The sequence below is a fragment of the Mustelus asterias genome, chromosome 11, assembly GCF_964213995.1.
Source record: "Mustelus asterias chromosome 11, sMusAst1.hap1.1, whole genome shotgun sequence".
NCBI classification, from domain to species: domain Eukaryota; kingdom Metazoa; phylum Chordata; class Chondrichthyes; order Carcharhiniformes; family Triakidae; genus Mustelus; species Mustelus asterias.
Window position 1 is genome coordinate 34,373,470 of NC_135811.1, and position 21,611 is coordinate 34,395,080.

The 21,611-nt window shown below is 44.3% G+C and overlaps 1 protein-coding gene across 1 annotated transcript in view; it reads right to left on the reverse strand.

Moving 5' to 3' along the window:
* Positions 1-21,611, reverse strand: part of adam12a (ADAM metallopeptidase domain 12a) — a 347,620-nt gene that overhangs the window by 64,272 nt on the left and 261,737 nt on the right. Inside the window, exon 11 of the mRNA XM_078223418.1 lies at positions 11,025-11,173. Coding sequence (XP_078079544.1) covers positions 11,025-11,173 — 149 coding nt within the window. The remainder of the gene's footprint in view (positions 1-11,024; positions 11,174-21,611) is intronic.

Genomic DNA, 21,611 nt, shown 5'->3' on the forward strand with positions numbered 1-21,611 from the left:
CCATCTCGAAGGACAAGAGCAGCAAATACCTGGGAACACCACCACCTGGAGGTTCCCCAACTAGTCATTCACCACCCTGTCTTGGAAATATATTGCTGCTCCTTCACTGTTCCTGGGTCAAAATCCTGGAACTCCTGCTCTAACAGAACTGTGGGTATCTCTACACCACATAGACTGCAGGGGTTCAAGAAAGCAGCTCATCACCGCCTTCTCAAGGACAACTAAGGATGGGCAATGAATGCTGGCCTAGCCAGCGAAGCCCACTTCCCGTAAATGCATAAAAAATTGCTACAGACAATTGGGTAGTGGAATGGTGGTGGAGGAAGAAATATGTAAGTAATATGTGAAATGAATAGAAGATGTAGAAAAACTATCATAGAAATTTTTAACTACCTGAAGATAAACTGGCAAGAAGAGTTAGTGAGAAAGGTAATTAAAGTAACAGGTTAGTTAATTAGTTAAGACTTTTATTCACTCAACATTCCAATGCATGCAGGACTCTTTTGTTACCCAGTGCGTAAAGATCCCAACAAGGGTGGGAGCACTGTTGGGTCTAGTAATGGGAAATGAACCAGAGTAGATAAGGGAATAAAGAGTATGGAAATATTTAGGCAACAGCAATCATAACATACTAAAATTTAAGATAAGTATTGAGAAGAACACAAGTAGGTCAAAGACCAAAATAATAAATTGGAAAAAGCTGATATGAAGTGAAATTGAATGGAACTCGAGGAAGTGGATTGAATAAGATACTGACAAACACAAAAACAAAACAGCAGTGGGAAACATTTAAAGCTGTGATCGAGTTCCCAAAGGAACATAGCCCACTAAAAGGCAAGAGCAAACTAACCAGTAATGGTGATTAAAAAAGGACATAATTAAAACTATAGCAAAAGACATATACTATGTACATAAATAACAGAAGAAAGCATGACCATGAGGAACCTGGAAAGGTTAGGAAGTAAATAAAAACATTATAGCACAACAAAGAGAAATTAATTTATCAAGGAATGAAAAAGAAATAGCAAAGCATTCTATAGGCACTCAAAAATCCCAAAAACCAGTCTAGGGAAATGGCTATTAAGTGATCTACACAATAGGAGCAGGACTAGTGACCAATAGCAGTACAGATAAAAGGACCAGAGGCTTGAGAGCATAGTGAGAGTGGGACCAGTAACTGAAAACAACAGGTGAAGATAAAGAGAGAGAGAGAGAAAGAGAGAGAGAGAAAGAAAGAGAGAGAAAGAGAGGATGGAATTCTCTGATCTCAACCTTGGAGAATTTGGCGCTCACCAAAACTCTATTCACTGCACGGCACTGGAGAATCCCTGCTGTGGAGGTGTTTATTTATTAGTCATAAGAAGGCTTACATTAACACTGCAATGAAGTTAGTGTGAAAATCCCCTAGTTGCTACACTCCGGCACCTGTTCGGGTACATTGAGGGAGAATTTAGTATGGCCGGTGCACCTAACCAGCACGTCTTTTGTACTGTGGGAGGAAACTAGAGCACCCGGAGGACCGAGAGAGGGAGGGAGAGACTGTGGAAACTAATCAAGGAGTGACATTAAAGGAGAGCAGGTAAGTGAGTGGTTGGTGAGTGTTACATTTCTGCTCTTGAATAGAAAATATAACTGTTACTTTATGGAATAAATAATTTAAAACTAGGGTAAATCAATCATTAATAAAATTTAAAAATGTTGAGTGAATAAAAGTCTTAACTAATTAAATAACCTGTTACTTTAATTACCCGATATTTTAATTCTGCACCTTGCTCCTACTCTGACTTTTCTGTCCCCGGTTTCCAGCAGTGTTTCAATGAAAGGCTTGAGGAGCCAGACCTCATCTTTCAATTCGCCACTTTACAGCCTTTCGACTCGACACTGAGTTCTTCAATTTCAGATTGTAACCTCTCTCCCATCTTTCCTGTTTCATTTTTCTTTCCTGGTATTGGTTTCTCTCTCCTGTTTTTTTCTCATTTTTGACACTCTGGTTTCAACAGAGATGAGTTGGAGGTCAGGGGTCTAACCACCAGAGGCAGGACCCTAATACCAATATTTTAACGAGGCTATGTGCTTCAGATTTTAACTCCATGTCAGATATTGTGCTTGTAGGCTCAGTGTCCAAAGCTGGACCCAACAATTAAGTGCCTTTCTAGCACTGACTATGGGCCATGAGGAGCAGGAATGCTTTTCCTGGCCCAACAAGTAAGCCCCCTTGCGATCGGATGGCCATGCATGCTCACCTACCACCATCACGCCAACCCCCTCACCCACCCATCCACCCCGTCCCACCTTTCTGGGATAACCTCCACCCAACTCCCCCTCTGATGCATGATCTTTCCCTCCCTATTTGCTCTCAGGTCTTCAGTTGCGGTCTGATGCCACAGGCCTCCCTGCTGCGGCTTGGAGTCAAAAAATTTAGATTAAGTTCTGACATTCAACCTTCAGGCACTATACCTCCTGCCTGCGCACCCCACACTGCTTTTTAAAGTCTCCTTCTAAACATCATTTTAATATTGCTACGATATTAAACGTCCACATTATTTCCAAACATCTATAATGAAAGACAATGTGAAACATTATTTTTGTGAAGCATAAAAATACTTTTGTGACAAGGAAAACATATGTTAATAAAGATCTAATGTTGGTGTGATCTGAGAGAGATTTGACACATGGCCTGGGTGGACTGACACAAAATATTAAATTCACAAATGTAACAGTAATGCTTTGAAGTTGTGGCCCAAGCATAAAGTGAAGTCTGAGAGCTAATTCATCAAAGCTGACAGCGTTATTCTAGAGGGGTCTGTCTCCAGTCCACACTGGGATTTTCACTCAGACACCAGTTTTTCCTGGAGGAAATCAGGCAGCCAAGTAAAGTAGCTGTAATCATCTCTAACTTATAAGCGATTGGCTCATCTCCCTCCTCCCGATTCTTCTCCTTTGCAGTTCCGCAGTAAAATAAATTACAGAAGAAACACGGGTGAAAGGGATAAATTGTGTGCTTGAACGCAACACTATTCCTGCTGCTGGAAATTTACAAACCTTTGTGCACAAGAAAGATGAGTTAATGCGAAAGAATGATGAGTTTGGAGCAAGGTTATGTGTTGGCAAGTAATTACATCTGCATCTGCAGGAAACCCACTGATAAAAAAAACAAGATAGATTGGCTGTGTTTAAATTTGGTAAACAGAAACATTACATCCCCTGCAGTTGATAAATGGAGAAAAGCACTGACACACTAAAGTTTCAAAGCATGTGTATGTGTTCACACAACGTTCAATGGCCTTGGATTGAAGATGACAGGACTGACTTTTGCACCAGATTCAAAGCTAGATACTACCCATTTGTTCCCTTACAAGTCATCGAAGGGACAGACAGATGCAATGCTATTTACCCATATTCTCACAGAAATGTTTGGTGCATGGAAGCAGTGTTAAATGCTACTGTTGGTATCTATTAATATAAATTCAACATATTTATTCAGGAAACAGTGGCTGTGAAATTAAATAGAATCATAGAATCTACAGAGCAGGAGGAGGCCATTTGGCCCACTGAGCCTGCACTGACAACAGTCCCGCCCAGTCCTATCGCTGTAACCGTAATCCCCCTGACACACTAAGGGGCAATTTAGCATTGTCAATCAACCTAACCCGCACATCTTTGGACTGTGGGAGGAAATCGGAGCATCCGGAGGAAACCCACACAGACATGGGGAGAATATGCAAACTCCACACAGACAGTCACCTGAGGCCGGAATAGAACCCGGATCCCTGGCGCTGTGAGGCAGCAGTGCTAACCACTGTGCCACTAGGGCAGGAAGAAGGGCACAAATATTTGCAATGCGTAATTAAGCTGCTTCCAATGCAGGCAGCATGCAAACTTCATGCTGTCCATTGATTTGCAAGATAGCTGCATGTAGTCAGTTATGACTAGGTTAGGAAGGGTTTGCTGACTTTTCCTCTCTTTGTCCCACTTTAGGTGGGTCATAACAAAGGTTTAATTTTAAAAATGATGTGATATTGTCAATTCAATATCCACTTAACTGTGAATAGTTCGATGTAAGAATTAAGCCAGCCAAGTTCCTTGAGTTAGCAAGTAAGGAGTTAGTTCTATGACTTAAACTCACTCAGGTAAAGATACAGAAACTATTAACAAAAGGGTTTAAAATGTACAAGCATATCCAACTTCCCACTAGTGCAGAAAGCACACACATAACTTCCCCAGGCATGCACACAAAATAAATAAAACTTTACGAAGTATCAGAAGTTAAAACTTTGCCAAGTTGAAAAAAGGTAAAAAGTCAGAACAATTATTCACGGATTGCTTTTATGCCTCTTCACAGCGAGAGAGTCACTTTCCGTACTTTGGTTTCTCACTGAAGCAGTCACTCTGCAGTCATGGCTGGTTGATTCTTTTGTCTTGAACACAGTGGTACTAATTGGAATCCTCCGCTAATTTTGCAGCAGTGAGGTCTCCTGGTGGGTTTCCAGACCACAAACAGAGCTCAGGTTTGTTAAGAGAGGCTTCGGAGAGAGTGGAGGAAAGGATGCTGCCCCCACTATCTCTGTGGCAATCTCTGACTATTAGTTCAAATCCAGTATATTTCCCATTCAAGAGCTGGGCCATGTGATCTCCCTCTGGTTTCAACCTGGGGCTTAGCTTAGCTACTGTCTCTGAGAACTCCATAGACTCTGTCCCCACAAAATGGTTTGTGGCCTTCACAAATGCAACTTAGTAGCTGCTGTAGGCCAGTATACTTTGTTTAGTGCAAAATGTTCTTATATAAAAAAATAAAATCCTGCAGGTGACATTACAAATTAATATTCTATATAGCACATGATAAACATGCTTCTGTGTCGCTGCCATGCTCAGCAGAGGGCCCAAATCTACACATTGCTAGGATGGGATTTTCCAGCCATGTTTGTCCCAAAACCGGAAAATCCTGCCTGACGGGACCTTTGCATGGTCCGTCCCCCCTGCCCGCTACAATTTCCATGGCGGGCAGAACGGGAAAATTCCCCCCCTAATCTGCACAATTATAGCCAGCCTGTAAACTTCCAAAACGTGCATTTGGGCTGGAGCAGATGCTGTGACTTGTTGCAGAAGTGAATATGAAGAAGATGAAAACATGGGTGGAGATCGTGCTCCAAGGCTCCTTGGACCTTCACTGGATGTTTTGATCGAGGAGGTGGACAGGAAGAGAGAGGTCCTCTATTCCCAGCAGTTGGTTGGGGAAGGGGAGCCGTGGTCGGGCCCTCCAGACTAACTCCACAAAGAAGATAACTGTAGCAGTCAATACCATGATTCTAGTCCTAAGAACCAGCTTATAACACTGTAAGAAGTTTAATGACCTCACAAGAATCTTCATCTTCAAATGTCAAATCCCACCAATGCAACACCAATCTGACACGCTGCTCAGTGCATCACATACTCATCACGCATACACCTGCCAACAAGTTCTATCAATCACAACTCATACATAAATAACATTCATAGCTTCACATCACCCTCACATATGAAGCACTGCTGTAAGCCTTACACATACATCTCAGTTTAGCCACACTGCTGGCTACCCAATCATGACAGTCACATTACCCAAACACCGCACTCCTTAACACACTTCCCTCTCTCTTACAGGACAAGGTGGTACATAACATAGTTGTACGTCCTTAACCCTTGTACAGTGCTCACCATCGTTGGAGTGATCATGACTGAGTCTGCAATCAGCAACAAGGCTGAAGCTATTGATAGTGACATTATGCTCAAACCCAATCCATCTTCTCCCATCTCATAAACCCCTCGGAGTTAAGAACTGCAGACGGTGTAAGCATGCACCTCTTGCTTTCTCCACCTTCCCTTACCAAAACCCTACCCTTTGTGCCTTTCTCCTTTTACATACCCAGGAGCAGGAGGAGTTGTGGTGCAGTGGGTACATTTCTATGCCTGTGCCAGAGCTCTGTGTTCAAGTCTCACCCAGGACTTGTTGGTCACAAAAGATGCATTTGTGGTGTGGTCAAGCAAGTTGATTGTCAACATGTAAATCCTCTATAAAACTGTGACAGGTGGGAAAAGTGAGATATATCCCTGGTCAGCCAGAACCATATAGTAGCTGCAGTGTAACAGCTTCCTCAAGTTAAAGACTCCACGCGTAAACACTTACCAGGAGTTGTGTGGCAAGCATCCTTCTCACTTTAAGGGAATGCTCTCGAGAGATAGATACCTAAGACTGCAACATGGTCAGGCAGTGGCGGAGGAGAAGGGGGTAAAAGAGCAAAAAGAAGGTGATGAAAAATAAATATTCGCTGGAAACCCCCAGCCTCGCCTACGGCTGGGCTTCTCCAGTCCCACTGCAATGAATGGAGTTTGGCTGAGTGCCAAATTCTCCATTCTCGCTGGCAGCGGTGGCAGCACAAATGAAATCGGAGAATCCCGTCCATTGTCACTCATGCTCACAACCGCTAGATCAGATAATGAATGATGCTGTGGGGATTTGAGACCTAAGATTCTAGGGTCTCAGAGTACCTGTCCCACTAGGTAGGTCTATGAGTAGATATCAAGGGGTCTCCCTCAAGTTCTCAAATCCCTCCATGGCCTAACCCTCCCCGTCTCTACAATCTCTTCCAGCTTTACAGCCCTCTGAGATATCAATGCCTTGAATTCTGGTCTCTTGAGTGTCCTTGATTTTAATCGCCCCATCAGTGATGCTCATGAGTTCAGCTCATTCAGGGGATATGGGCGTTGCTGGCTGGGCCGGCATTTATTGCCCATCCCTAATTGCCCTTGAACTGAGTGGTTTGCTAGGTTATCTCAGAGGGCATTTAAGAGTCAACCCACATTGCTGTGGGTCTGGAGTCAGACGTAGGCCGGACAGGGTAAGGGTGGCCAGGGAAGGCCTTAAACTCTGGAATTTCCTCCCTAAAATGTGTGCTTCTCCTTTGTTCTTTAAGAAGCTCCTTAAATCTTTAGGTCATTTGCCTGAATGACTCCTTGTGTGGCTCGGTGTCAAATCTTGCTGCAGATTGTTCTTGTGAAGTGCCTTGGAATGCTTTAGTAATTTAAAGGTGTGATATAAATTCAAGTTTTTGTTGTTCCTGCTCACAGATCTCATGCTCAAGATGTGCTTAAAATATTAAAATGGCCACGTTTAGCAAAGCAGATTTTAGCATAAAACCAGCCTCATCCTCTGGACAGTAAAAATGGGAAGAAAATGTTGAAACAAGCTCAAATGTTAGTAATTGGGACAGCTTACTTTTGAAAAGTAAGAGCGACCCATGGGTACACATTACAGCAGAAAATCTCCTGAGTACAACTGATGTTTCTACTTGTACTTCACATCAAGTCATGGACTGCTGGCAAAACCATACAGGTCTTGTCACAGGCAATATATCAGAGAGAAGTTAAGCGCAATGTTCCTCTTACTACTTATTTTCTTCATAAGCAGTTTCAAACACAGCATGAGTGCCTCCAACAAAATGTGAGGCCGATCTTTATTCGTGAAATGTTTACCGGGAAAACGGTAATCCAAATTTTCTTCGACTGACTAAGATATTTTATAAGGAACTGCAGTGTGGTGACAAAATAAAACTATAAGTGATGTAGTTGGTTCTGATAGGAAGCCAGAACATAATTAATTCCATTTGGTAGTTTCAAGTCTGTGACATCACTGTGCTGAGCCATAGGGGGGATTTTACAGCCTCGCTCCCCCAGAAACCGTAAAAGCCCGAGGTCACTGGACCTTTCCATGGTTCGCCCCTCGCCCACTCCGAGTCCAGCGGCGGGCGGGACAGTAAAATTCCAGCCAATAATCCTTGGCCATTAGTCTGGAATAATAATCTAAGTTTTAATAATAAGCTAATATCAACAACGCTGGCAGCAGTATCTGTCGTTTGGAATGTTTCTATTGCGAGCTGGTGATAACATGTACAAGCTACTAACATACAACTTTGTCATGGTCGTACTCTTCATTCAATCCAAAGGGATACAGGTCACTTTCATTTATAGAAAATGATCTGATGAAGGGTCATCTAGACTCGAAATGTTGACTCTATTCTCTCCCCAGAGATGCTGTCAGACCTGCTGAGATTTTGCAACATTTTCTGTTCTTATTTCAGATTCCAGCATCTGCAATATTTTGTTTTTCCCACTTTCATTTATTACTACCGAGTGTTAGGGTGCTGGGTCCAAGCCCCAAGGCATATTAGGAAGCCAGACTAGATCCCAACAATTATTCTATTTTGGCATAAATGTGAGGAAAGGATCCTTCCACTCAGGCTTAATTCAGCTGACAAATTAGGGATCTCTTATCAAAACAAGCTATATTCAACACACAGTTTAAGTATAACTCTTTAACAAAATGAAGCAGTTTAACTCTCAACTCTTAACTGTTGAATGATCTTTAAACATGAAAAGAAACAATGCTTAAGTTCTAACTTATCACTATTTCAGTTCCAAAAAAGTAACAGTCTTCCCATAGACTTAAACCCCACTTTAAATAAAGTGAGCAAACTCAGGCATACTTGCTTTAAATTGTGGTAACAGCCGTGAAGGTTCCAGAGAGATATTGTAGAGAGGGAGAGCTGCTTGTAGGCTCCTACCTTTAAGTAGCCAGCAACTGAACACAGAAAGCTGTTTTTCTGTCCTGTAAACCTAGCTCCTCCCATTTCTAGTATCACATGACTATATAACCCAATATACCTAACTCCCCTTCCATTACTTTAACCAAAAAAAAGAGTCCTCTCTAGTTATAAATAAAATGCAATGAGCTTCATTCTAAGTAAACACAACGGGGTTAAAATGAGTAATTATCCTGCTTTCCAGCATCTGCTGCATTCCCTCCAGACATACCAACTGCTTTGAGAAGAAAATACTGAACTTTAAACATTCTATAGAAACATAAAATATATCAATAGCACAGTATCATCACACTAGGGTGGCACAGTGGTTAAAGCTGCTGCTTCACAGTGCCATGGACCCAGATTCAAATCCAGCCTTGGGTAATTGTCTGTGTGGAGTTTGCACATTCTCCCTGTGTCTGTGTGGGTTTCCTCTGGGTGGTCCTGTTTCCTCCCACTGTCCAAAGATGTGTAGATTAGATGGATTAACCATGTTTAGGGGGGGGTGGGATTATGAGGATAGGATGAGAGAGAGGGCTTGGGGAAGAGACTCTGTCGGAGATTCTGTGCTGACTTGATGGGCCTTCTTTCACATTGTATGATTCTAGTTGCAACTGTTCCTGATAATTTATTTTTCAGTTGCTAAGGTCAGAGGTATCAATGCTGTGAATGAAACACAGTAAGAAGTCTCACAACACCAGGTTAAAGTCCAACAGGTTTATTTGGTAGCAAATACCATAAGCTTTCAGAGCGCTGCTCCTTCGTCAGATGGAGTGGAAATCTGACGAAGGAGGAACGCTCCGAAAGCTTATGGTATTTGCTACCAAATAAACCTGTTGGACTTTAACCTGGTGTTGTGAGACTTCTTACTGTGTTCACCCCAGTCCAACGCCGGCATCTCCACATCGTGAATGAAACAATCAGGAATAGATAGACAAGAGTAGACACAGAATAAAGTCCACTTTTCTCTATTAATGCATAAAGATTTGCTCTGCTCACCATGGGGGTCACTTTAACCTGGATGGATTTGTGTCAACCACCCATTTTAAACCCAGCAAAATCAGAGAGGATATAACTCAGATGGTTGACCCATCGTTTCCCGCCTGGCGAGTTAGGTTAAAATTAATGTGCAGCAAGATGGTAAATGCATCATGAATTCCATGATAAAAATGATTAGTATTTCCAAAGAAATTGCAGATGCCTTGTGCAACCCAACCCAAATTACTGCTCAAAGAACAGTCCGCAGTCAATCCACCCCCATTATGGATTCTACTCTCCTGAATTAACCTTTTGAAAATAATTCGACATAAATGCACCACAATCCCAATCCTAAACTCTCTTAAACACAGTACATTAGCAACTTGTTACATCTTGTGGTACGAAAGCAGTCTTTTGTCTTTTTCCAATAAATTTACTGCCTTCGCTGTGGCACCAATGGGAGGTGATAAACAGGGGTCAGTGTCTTTGCAGGAGGTGAAAGAGACAGCCAGAGACAGATTCATCCTGCTCTGGTTTTGTCCATCACTCAGCAATTATTTGTAGAACGGTTAGAACAGAACTTTGGGAACAGTTACCCAGAAGGGGGACGCCAAGTGAAGGGAAGAAAATACAACAATAGCACCATGGGGCCGGTTAATCATTGCCTTTGTGGCAACCTATTTTACTTTGCCTGGTCAAAAGGCTGAAAAAATTTTTAATTTTTGAACAAAGTCTGAAGAAGGGCCACAATCATCAAAGTTTTATTGGAACTCTGAGCTCACAGAGATACAGTGTAGCTTTTCACTGTCTCAAATAATGTTGGGCCATCATAAATTTTATAGTCATATATATATATATATATATTCTGAATGGTCTCTGAATAAAGCATCTGCTGCTATGAGATGTGTATTCACTCCTTGCTATTTCGGGATAATTTTATCAAGTCCGCAGCGCACAGCTGGTTGTTTGGAACTTATGATTACAAGCTGTTTAATATCGAATATAATGGTTGTTGACAAATAGTGTCGCGAGATAATATCTTGGCCAAGCCCAACAAACAGAATTGATGAAGTACATTTAAAAAAATTATTCTTTCACAAGATGTGGGCATCGTTGGCTGGGCCAGCATTTATTCACCATCCCTAATTGCCCCCGAGAAGGTGATGGTGAACTCAAGTGACCTGAGAGGGCACCAAATAAGATAGTTCTTTGGGGGTGGAGGGTGGGGGGGGGGGGGTTAGTTTGTGCTCACTGTGTGTTTGGAGAATCTTATGGATAAATATACATTTTTGTTTCTCTCAGTTAATAATTCTTGTATTCTTGTTTTTTTTCTAAAACCTCAGCTTTGGAACATTTCCTTGGATATGGTCCAAGCTTCAGTGCTAAAGGCGGACAAACACATTCACTGTGATGCTTCACTGTAATTCTGCTCACCCTGTGGATGGTGTCATTATGCAGCCTCCTTTCTCAGATGAGGCCTTGCAGGTACAGCCACGCTCAGGAGTATCATGGTTCATGCCAAAGTTGTGGCCCAGTTCGTGGGCCATCGTTACTGCTGCTCCAAGAGGATTGTCTGAATGATCCTGGTAAAATTACAGAATAACATTTATAAGCATTTCAAGGCTTGTTCTTCAGAAACAATATAATTCAGCTGAAAAAGTCCAAAAATTTAATAAAATAATAATAATGGGGATGATTATATTGTCAATTTCAATATAAATCAGTAAATGAATATCTGAGTACCTTTCTACCAAGAGATTCTAGTTAGACAGTGCATCTACATTTATTTGCTGTTGTCCTAAAAACGTAGGAACTATGAGTAGGTCATTCAGCGCCTTGAGCCTGTTCACTATTCAATAAGATCTTGACTGATCTGTATCCAAACCCTATCAACCCTCCTTGGCTCCATATCTCTTAATACCCTTGGCGAACAAAAATATATCAATCCCAGACATAAATATAGCATTGAATGTTTTTCCTGAGGGAGAGAGTTCCATACTTTATTCATACCAGCAAAAATCTCTTCATCTACGTTATCAAAAACCAAAAAATCTTAATCAAACTATCTATTTTCCATCTATATTCAAGAGAATACCAAGCCTCATTTATGCAATAAACCTCATAATATAACCTCGTAGTCCTGATAGAATTATAATGAATCTGTAACTGCACTCCTTCCAAGGACAATATACCTTTTCTATGGTGCAGTGTCTAGATGTGGCTTAACTAGAGCTTTGTACAGCTGTGACAAAACTTCTTATCCTTTGTATTTTAACTGTCTCATTATAAAACCTACAATTTAATGATCTATGCATGTTCGTGGACCCCTAAACCTCTTTGAACTGCCACGGTTCCTAGCTTTTCACTATTCAAATAATACTTTGATCGATCCCTTCTGTCGGAAGATGCTGTTGGTTGGTCTCATGAAGGGCTTCAGAGTCTTGTATAGTTTAACAGTAAATATTTATAAACAATTGTAACTGTATACATCTGTACAGTATCAGGTCTAAGCTGGAGGCTATTTACACATGTCTCTGTCCAGTACAAGACTGTCCTCAAGACTTGGTTATGTTTTTCTTTGCATCACAGTGTGGGTGGTATTGTATCCAGTGCCACATAAACCCTTTCTATGCAAGACCTTTACACTCCACCTCTTTGGTCCAAAATTGCCGTACACTCATTCCACAGACAACAGTTTTTCCCACTCACTTAATCTATCACTGTACCCTTTGTAATTTTAGATATGTGTCCCTCTATTGTGTTTTCTAAGTCTTTAATAAATAAAACGAATAGCTGAGGTCTCAGTACAGAATCTTGGTCATTTCCTTCCAATTTGCATACATACTCATTATCCTTACTCTCTGTCACCTACCAGGTCAATAATTTGCCTTTAATTTCCTGAGCAGTAACTTTAGCTGCCAGTCTTGCATGTGGAATGTTATTGAATGCCTTCTGAAAGTCCATAAAAATTACATTCATCGACATTTTCCTACCTGCTACTTTAGTTCTCTCTCTCTCTCTTCAGATACCATGCCCTAAGAGGGTATTAGCAACTGTGGAACTCCATGTTAATCTTGCTCTGGAGGTGTGGATCAGCCTCGGCACCTTCATCCAGTTTGCAAGGCTCTTTTCTTTGTCTGTCTCAATTTCTTTAACCATCGATCTTTCCACTGGCATCAGATTTTCTAAATCAGGATTTCTTATGAGGTGCCCAAGAAATTCCAACTCTCTCTTCCTGATCTTGGTCAGCAGAGTTCTTTTTGGTCTCAGATTTTCCAAGCACATCTTCCTTGGTCGTGTGATTTGCCCAAGACAGCTTCAAAAGCCACCACTTTGCAGCCTCAATTCTTCCCTGCATTGTTTCACTTATCGTCCAGCACTTGTTCCCTTATGTCAAAACTGGTGTGGTGTAGCATTCCAGGATTTTCACCTTTGTTTACTTTGCACTTTAGTTACTTTTTACCTTTTAGTTCCTAAAGTAACCTTTAGTTACTTTAAAAAAAAAATCAATTGGGTTTGCTAGGCATGACTTATCCTTTACACACGTTGACTCTCCCTAATAAGTTCATATTTCAAGTTCTTCTCCACTCTGCTCCTAATTATACATTTTAATAACTTTCCCCCAATAGATATTAGACTAACCGGTCTATAATTTACTGTTAGTTCCACCTCACCTTGCTAAAATGACAAAACTACACTTACAACTTTCCAAACTAGAATTGAGAGCAGTTTGGAAAATTACGGTTAAAGTGCATGAAATTCGCTCATCTACTTCCTTCAAAATGCTAGGCTGGAAACCATCAGAGTCCCTGTCAGAGGGTGCAGGCTGCTCCATGCATTATTCAGCTGAACGCAGATGCTGAGCCTCACAGGCCATCAATGGAGGGGATAATTCTGGAACAGCAGCAGAACATGTGTGAGGTGCTGGCAGAGATACCAGTCACACTGCCTGCTTGGAGAGGGATTGGAGGAGTCCGTCTCAAGCAGTGGCATGATTCCTCAGCCCTTCGTGAAGATGTCTTCAGCCATTGGAAGTGTTACCACCTTTATGGAGCATCAGAGTTCAAATGATGCATGCTGGTCTTCGTAAATGGCTTGCACACTCGGAATGATATCTTAAACAGGATTGATGAAAACCTCGCATTTGCCCTTTAGCGTCCAACTGATTTGCAGCAAAGTGTTCTCCAGCTCATTACTAACAGGGAAGTGCAGGCGGACCAAGAGAAGGAAGATGGAGAAAAAGAAGTGGGTATTCTGATCAAAACACTTCCATCTGTCACTCATTGTCCCCTCTTCAGTCACACGGTCAAAAGCTTCAAGTTTCTGATGTTCAGGTCATCAACAACCTGTCCTGGTCCCGCCACGCTATAGTTAAGGAAGCCCACCGACACCTCTACTTTCTCAGGAGGCTAAGGAAATTTGGCATGTCAGCTACGACTGTCACCAATTTTTACAGATGCACCATATGGCTCCTGCTCTGACCAAGGCCGGAAGAAAGCACAAAGAGTTTTGAACGTAACCCAGTCCATCATGCAAACCAGCCTCCCATCTATTGACTTCCTCTACACTTCTAGCTGCCTTGGAAAAGCAGCCAGCATAATCAAGGACCCCACGCACCCAAGACATACTCTCTTCTACCTTCATCCATCGAGAAAAAGATACAAAATTCTGAGATCACGTACCAACAGACTTTGCCTCTATTAGACTTTTGAATGGTCCTATCACATATTAAGCTGATCTTTCTCTTCACGCTATCTATAACTGCAACACTATATTCTGTACCCTCTCCTTTCCTTTTCCCCTATGTACTCTATGAATGGTATGTTTTGTCCCTGTAGCTCGCAAGAAACCATACCTGGCACTGTATCCCATTATAGGTGACAATATTAAATCAATCAATCAACATGCTGCCTTCTGTCCTGAGAGTGAAATCGGACATACATCGAAGCATGAGAGGCAGCCCGAATCCAAAACTCAACAGGATGTTAGCCAAGAGTACCTCAGCATTCAAAGCAGGAAAACGAGTAGCCTGTCTTTACCTTTGCTGAAACTGAGGGTTTATCCCATGTAGGAGTAGAAGAAAAGAGAGTGAAGATTTGTAGTTGTATAAGAGTACGTAATGGATGTTTACCGAATGCCAAAATCTTGCTGCGTTTATACCAGCTGGATCTTACGGTCCTGCCAATGGCGCGCCCCCGCCGTGGGTTTCCCATGGGCAAGGGATGAATTCAACGGGAAACCCTGTTGGCAATGGCAAGGAGACCATAAGATTCCGTCACCAGCGAGCAGCGCACTGCCTCCTGCCTCCGCGAAACATGCCACAGAGAGGGAGAAAAAGCCCGCCCATAATGTTAGATTAAAGTTTCAGTCAATTTTTCATTCACAGAAAAATTATTTTTTCGATATTTCCATGTTTACCTGCTGCCTAGCAAGTGACCTTCTCACTTGTGATGAACGGTACAATAAGACTTCAAGATGAACAATTGGTTTCTGTGACAGGGAGTGAGTGCTTTGCTGATTGCAGGACTGCTTTGCGCTGGGGATGGAGAGTCAAGTGCATTTACAGTGTGATTACCAGATGGATGCACTGGTTGAATCTAAATAAACTGTGCCAGAATTAAGCCATCCCAGACAGCAATGTGAACTACTGCTGGTGCCCTGGTCACATTGGCCAAAATCTTCTGATCACCGGATTGCCAGAGACTAGGCGTACCCTGTCAAGATGCACTACAGGACCCTGTGGAAGTCCTGGTACAATGGCTGGTATTTTACGACCTCGATTGGGCGAGGCTTGTAAAATCCCGCCCGAGGCCAATTCCGGAGAATTCCGTTCTGCTCGGGGCGGGCATGGCGGTAAAATTCCGGCCAATGACTCCATGAGAATTCTTCGGGTATTTTGAACGTCTGATGGGCAATTTCCCTGTTCCCTGGGACCCTCTGATATAGGGGGGAATTTTACCATTTTGAGTCTAAGTGCCGGATCTGGGCGTCAAATAGATCTGCGCCTCGAATCCTCTTTCCAGTGCACCCATACGCGTTTTGCCGGCTCTGGCCCAATCCACGCTGTGGGCGGGGCTTAGCGCTGGCGGAGCTCTGAACTGCGCATGTGCAGTTTGAAAAAAATCTGACAGCGTGCCCGGGCGCAAAGAAAAAGCAGAAAACGGACAGACCTGCTCTCTGACGTTCATCCTCTGGTCGGGGGGGGGGGTGTGACCAATCATCCCCTGGGGCGGGGGGGGGGGGGGGGTGGGCGGCAGTGGAGGGGGGGTGTGACATCTCATCCTCTGCGGGTGGGGAGAAGAGGGGGTGTGACAGATCATCCGCTGGGCGGAGGGGAAAGGGTGGGAGGAGCAGGGGTGTGACTGATCATCCCCTGGGGGGTGGAGGAGAGGGGGTGTGACATCTCATTCTCTGGGGGCGGTGGGGGGGGGGGGGGGGGGGGGGGGGGAGAGGCGGGGGGGGGGGGGGGACGTCTCATCCTCTGGTCGGGGGGGGTTCTGCTGCCTGTCTGCGGCCGATCCCTCCTGGCACCATCACTGGTTCACTACCAGCCACAGCCATCTCTCCCGCTCTCTCGCACCTGCAGGGAAGAGTAATCTGTGGCTGGTGGTGTACCAGTGATGGTGCCAGGAGGGATCGGCCGCAGACAGGCAGCAGAACCCCCCGACCAAAGGATGAGACGTCACACCCCTTCCCCTCCCACCGCCCCCCACCCCCACAGGGGATGAGATGTCACACCCCCCCCCTCCCCCACCCCCCCAGGGGATGATCGGTCACACCCCCTCTCCTCCTCCCACCCCCTCCCGCCCCGACCAGAGGATGACCTGGGTCAGAGAGCTGTTGCAGTCTCTGACCCCGCTCTTCGGAGGCTGCAGCGGCGACTTCAGACTTTTATTTTGCAGGTCGGTAACAGCGCGGACGCGGATCGGGCCAGAAGACGGTAAAGTGGGATTTGGCAGTGGGGTTGGGCGCGCGGTTCATTAAGTCGATTTAAATGCATGCAAATGCATTTAAATCGTCGGGCCGCCCGATTCGGGAGCGCGCCGGACTTGCGCCCGAATCGGGTGTCAGTAAAGCCGCGATCTGCTCAGATTCGGGTGCAGATTGCGTTATAGGCCCGACGCCCGACTTTACCGCGATTTCGCGCCCGTTTTCAGGCGCGAGGTTTTGGTAAAATCAGGCCCATGGTCTCAGCGATGGAGTCAGCGGGCAGGATTTTACAGCCTCGCTCGTGCCAAAACTGTAAAATCCTGTCCGATATCAACAGACCTTCCCATTGTCTGCCACTTGCCTGTTCCGATTCCCGTGGCAGGCGGGGCGGTAGAATTCTGGCGAGTGTCGTTGGACTGTTCCAACTTACTTCCTTGGTTAATTAGTCAGGAAATGTTACACAGAAAAATCCTGGTCTCACGCCTTAGGATCTATACAACTGACATCCATGTTGCTGTTGGTATTTTTGCTGCTGCTGTTGTTATTACTGCTGTAGCTGCTCATCTGAGGTCCAAGGTAAATCTGTACAAATGACATCCATGTTGAACTGATGTCTGACAGATGAAAGTTTCAGTCAGACACACAAAACTCCAACAAAAACAGAAAACGTTGGCTCTGTTTCTCTCTCCACAGATGCTGCCAGACCTGCTGAGATTTTCCAGCATTTTTTGTTTTTGTTTCAGATTCCAGCATTCGCAGAAATTTGCTTTTAACACAAAACTCCAAAGCATTGGAAATGACCTCCAAAGTAGGAAAAGCACACACTCCAAATAAGTTGTGTGGGCAAAAGTCTTTTGTCTAGGCGAGGAAGCAGGTGTGAGGTTTCAGTACTTAAAACATTTTTATGTCTTTCATTTGCCACTGCCAATTCTCACTCTCCTTTTACTTTCCCTCCACTGGCAAGTACCACAAAGCTCAGGAGTCCCATGCACCCACGGTTAAGGTTGAAACCTCCAGTTAGAAAAGCAATTAACTGCCTCTTGATATATTCAAATTGGCAACACTCTTTCTCTCAAGGGGATTTCTCACACTGCTGAATGCATTGGAATTAAAAGCAGAAGTTCAAGTTGGATTTCCAACACACCGACAATCTGCCCATTCGCGTTGTTAGGTTCAATCTCTCCCCAAAGTAATTGTTCAACAAGTCTGTAATTCCCTTATTTTCATTTTTCAAGGGCCCACATTATCCCTGACCACCCTTTCTCTTCTAATACAACTGAAAACCTTTTGAGTTAACCTTGATATCCCTCGTGTCATTTTTGTATTTCCTATTTGCAGCTCTTACTGTCCTTTAGTCTTGTTTCATTGTTTTTATAGCTGGCCCAGTTCCCCAGATCGACGCTATTGCATACAGATTTTATGTCCTTTCCTTTAGCTTCATGTTATCTCTCACCTCTTTTGTCAACCATTGGGAAACAACTGCTACATTTAAGCAATAGTGAAGATAGTTTTCTGCTCAGACAGAATGTTGGAAAGCACTAGGAGTGATTCACACTGGATTAATGGATAAAACTTTATGAAATTGTGCTCAAGGCAGGAAAGCTTGTCCACTGAGTTCACACATGTGTAAGAATTGCCTCAAAATGACATCTGGTTTCTGAGGAACAGATTTTGAAAAAGAAAACTGCTTTTGTTGCCGTTCTCAATGGACTAAGTTTAAATAAGCTCAGTGGACAACTTTATACCTGTTGCGAGATTAGCTTTGTGGCATTTGGCCAGTAAATATACAAACTCTGAATTGAGGAAATAGTTGCTCACCATTGATGTGTTCTCATTCAGAAGTTCCTGCGTTACAAAACAGGAATATTGTTGAATGCTAAAAATGCTGAATTTATATGATGTGGAGATGCCGGCGTTGGACTGAGGTGGGCACAGTATGAAGGAGCTGCGCTCCGAAAGCTCGTGATTCCAAATAAACCTGTTGAACTTCAACCTGGTGTTGTGAGACTTCTTACTGAATTTCTGTGTGGAGTTTGCACATTCTCCTCGTGTCTGCATGGGTTTCCTCTGGGCGCTCCGGTTTCCTCCCACAGTCCAAAGATGTGCGGTTTAGGTTGATTGGCCAGGTTAAAAATTGCCCCTTAGAGTCCTGAGATGTGTAGGTTAGAGGGATTAGCGGGTAAATATGTGGATATATGGGGGTAGGGCCTGGGTGGGATTGTGGTCGGTGCAGACTCGATGGGCCGAATGGCCTCCTTCTGCACTGTAGGGTTTCTATGATATGAAAGTAAGTGTGACTGGTGAACTACTTTTGTGCTTGGATTGGGGGAGGTGGACTGAAAAGGAAGGGGAAAATAGAGGTCCCAACATCAGCTCTTGCCACAACTGCCCTGAAGAGAGCAGTAGCCGGGCCTTACCCACCCCTTGAAGGGAAAGGGATTTGTGGGCATTCATCCTGGGTCTTGGGCATTCATCTCTGGGCACGGCCTCAGTTCGTTGGTGGGTAATGTTGCCTTGATTTCTACCCAGTGTTTTTCAGCTCCCTACTTTGATTAGCAACCTTTTCACTTATTGTTCCCTTTCCTTCATAATTCTTTGAGTGCAATCTTCTGCTCTCAAGCTTGGAGACGGGAACGGTATATAATTAGGTAGGATGGTGGCGTACCTGGACTCTGTTGCCTTCCCGCCGCCACCAGAATTAAGTTCTGAGTGGGAAGGACCATAGACGACCTTCCTGACCTGTCACCTATTGAGGTTCTTAAGCGTCCGATTAATGACCACCTAAGGGCCTCAGCCCACTGCCACTGGTTTAAAGCGAGGAGCTGGCAGCTAAAACCATGTGGCAGCTGGTCACCGCTGGTGTAGGGTCCCTCGATCAAAAGCATTCAATACCTGATCGAGGGACTGGACATTGGGAAGGGGGGAGTGTCTCCCGAGAGCCATCTGTCTGCCCTTGTGGCCAGACGCCTTGCATCCTTCTCTCTGTGACTCCCACATGAGTGATTCTCCCCCCCCCCCCCCGCCCCACCACCCCCCCACTGTGAGGGGCACAAGTCCCACATGGCCCTCATTAACCCACATTGCAGTGCTTTACAGCGGCAGGGCTGGTCAGCCTGGAGCAGGCTGGCTCCACACCAACTTTGTTTCTGGGAAGGAGTGCCGTCTGCCCCCCGATATTATTTTGCCCTCAATATATATTGATCTCAATCTTGACTATACTCAAAGACTGAGGCTGGAATTCTCCCATTTTGAGACTAAGTGCCGTGGTTGGGGCAGGAATGTCGAGTATTTCCCGTTGCAGAGGCTGGCAGGAAAACAAGTCAAATCATCCTGCCCCGGCCTCATTAATTTCACAGTAACTTCATTGCAGTGTTAATGTAAGCCTAATTGTGACTAATAAATAAGCTTCAATTATGCACCTGGGAGCTTCACGCCATATTCCGTGGTGGAGCAGACCTGAATGGCCAATAATCACCATCGTGTCTGGGCGCCAAATTGAAAAAGCTCTCAACATCACTGGCAAACTATTGAAAAAAGGTGGACCTGCTGAAAATGAAAATAGATCTCTGGAAACATTCTGAAGCTGGGAGATGGGCCTCTCGAGAAAGAAGATGGTTCTCAGGAGCATTCTGAAACTGGAAGATGAAGCCCCCTCCAGGACACCTAACGTGGAAGGTCCACTTGAAGCTGCTCTCCTGACCCACTGTTGTGATGTTCCAGGATCCAGGGCCGTGGGTGGCCTCCAATCTGAACTTTAGAAGCAGCCCTTGGCATTGTTCAGCTGAGTCTCAATATATACATGCCACGTTGTTCTGACTATGTTTGCCGCTGGCATGTTTCCCCTCCAGCATCGCAGAGAATCCTTCATGGGGGGTCAGGCCATCATCTGCATCCTACAAATGAGGTTGACAACAGCTTCTAGTGGGTTTGCTGACCCACTATGGAAGATCCCACTGGAAATTCACCCCAGTGTGAAACTAATTTCTGGACCTCCCCTATCTTCCGTCCCTACACCCACCATCTAACCAATCAGCGGGGCTTGGGAGAATTCCGCCCTAAGCCTCTGCTGTCCTCTGGGTAGAGAATTCCAAAGATACACCACCCTCTGAGTGAACAAATTCCTCCTCATCTCAGTCGTTTATGGTCTACCTGGTATTCTGAGGCTTCTGTGTTCTAGAACCACCCCCGAGCCCGGGAAAGCATTCTTCCTGCACCTATCTTGTAAAGTCCTTTAAGAATTTTTTATCCTTCAATGAGATCACCTCTCATTCTTCTAAACTCTAGAGAATGCAGGTACAATCTCCTCAATCTCTTCTCATAGGACAATTCCACTATTCTGGAGACCAGTCTGCCAAACTTTTGTTGCATTCACTCTATGGAAAGTACATCCTTCCTTAGGTAAGGAAGGATGTAACTGCAGCAAGTCTTTCTCATTCCTGGACTCAAATCCTCTTACAATAAAGGCCAACATACCATTGCCTTCCTAATTGCTTGTTGCACTTGCATTTCAGCCTTCAGTGGCTTCTGAACAAGGACACCCAGGTTCCTTTAGATCAACACTTCCCAATCTCTCACCATTTAAGAAATATTCTGCATTTTTGTTTTTCCTATCAAAGTTGATAACCTGACCTATTGACATTGTAATCCGTCTGCCATGTTCTTTTTCACTGAGTCTGTCTAAATCTCTTCGAAGTCTCTTTGCATCCTCCTCACAACTCACATTCCCACCTAGTTTTGCATCACCAGCAACCTTAGAAATATGACAATTGATCCCCACATTCAAGTCACTGATATAGGGCGGAATTTTACCAAAATTTGTCAGAGGGTCAAGTTCAGACTCAATAGTTGGAATTTTACCGGCACGCCCGCCCCAGGTTCATAAGATCACGCCAGGGGCGTGTTCTGTGAGCCTCACCCACCCTGATTTTGAGGCAGGCGCGCTGGTAAAATCAAGGCCCAGTCTCTCTCCAGCTGCACAGCTGAGTTTTCAAGCCATATCTTTTGGCACTCAGTGCACAGAAAATTGGGGTGGGGGAGAGGGGGAGGGGGTGGGGGGGCAGGCTTTGCGCCATCATTCTGATAGGGCGGTGC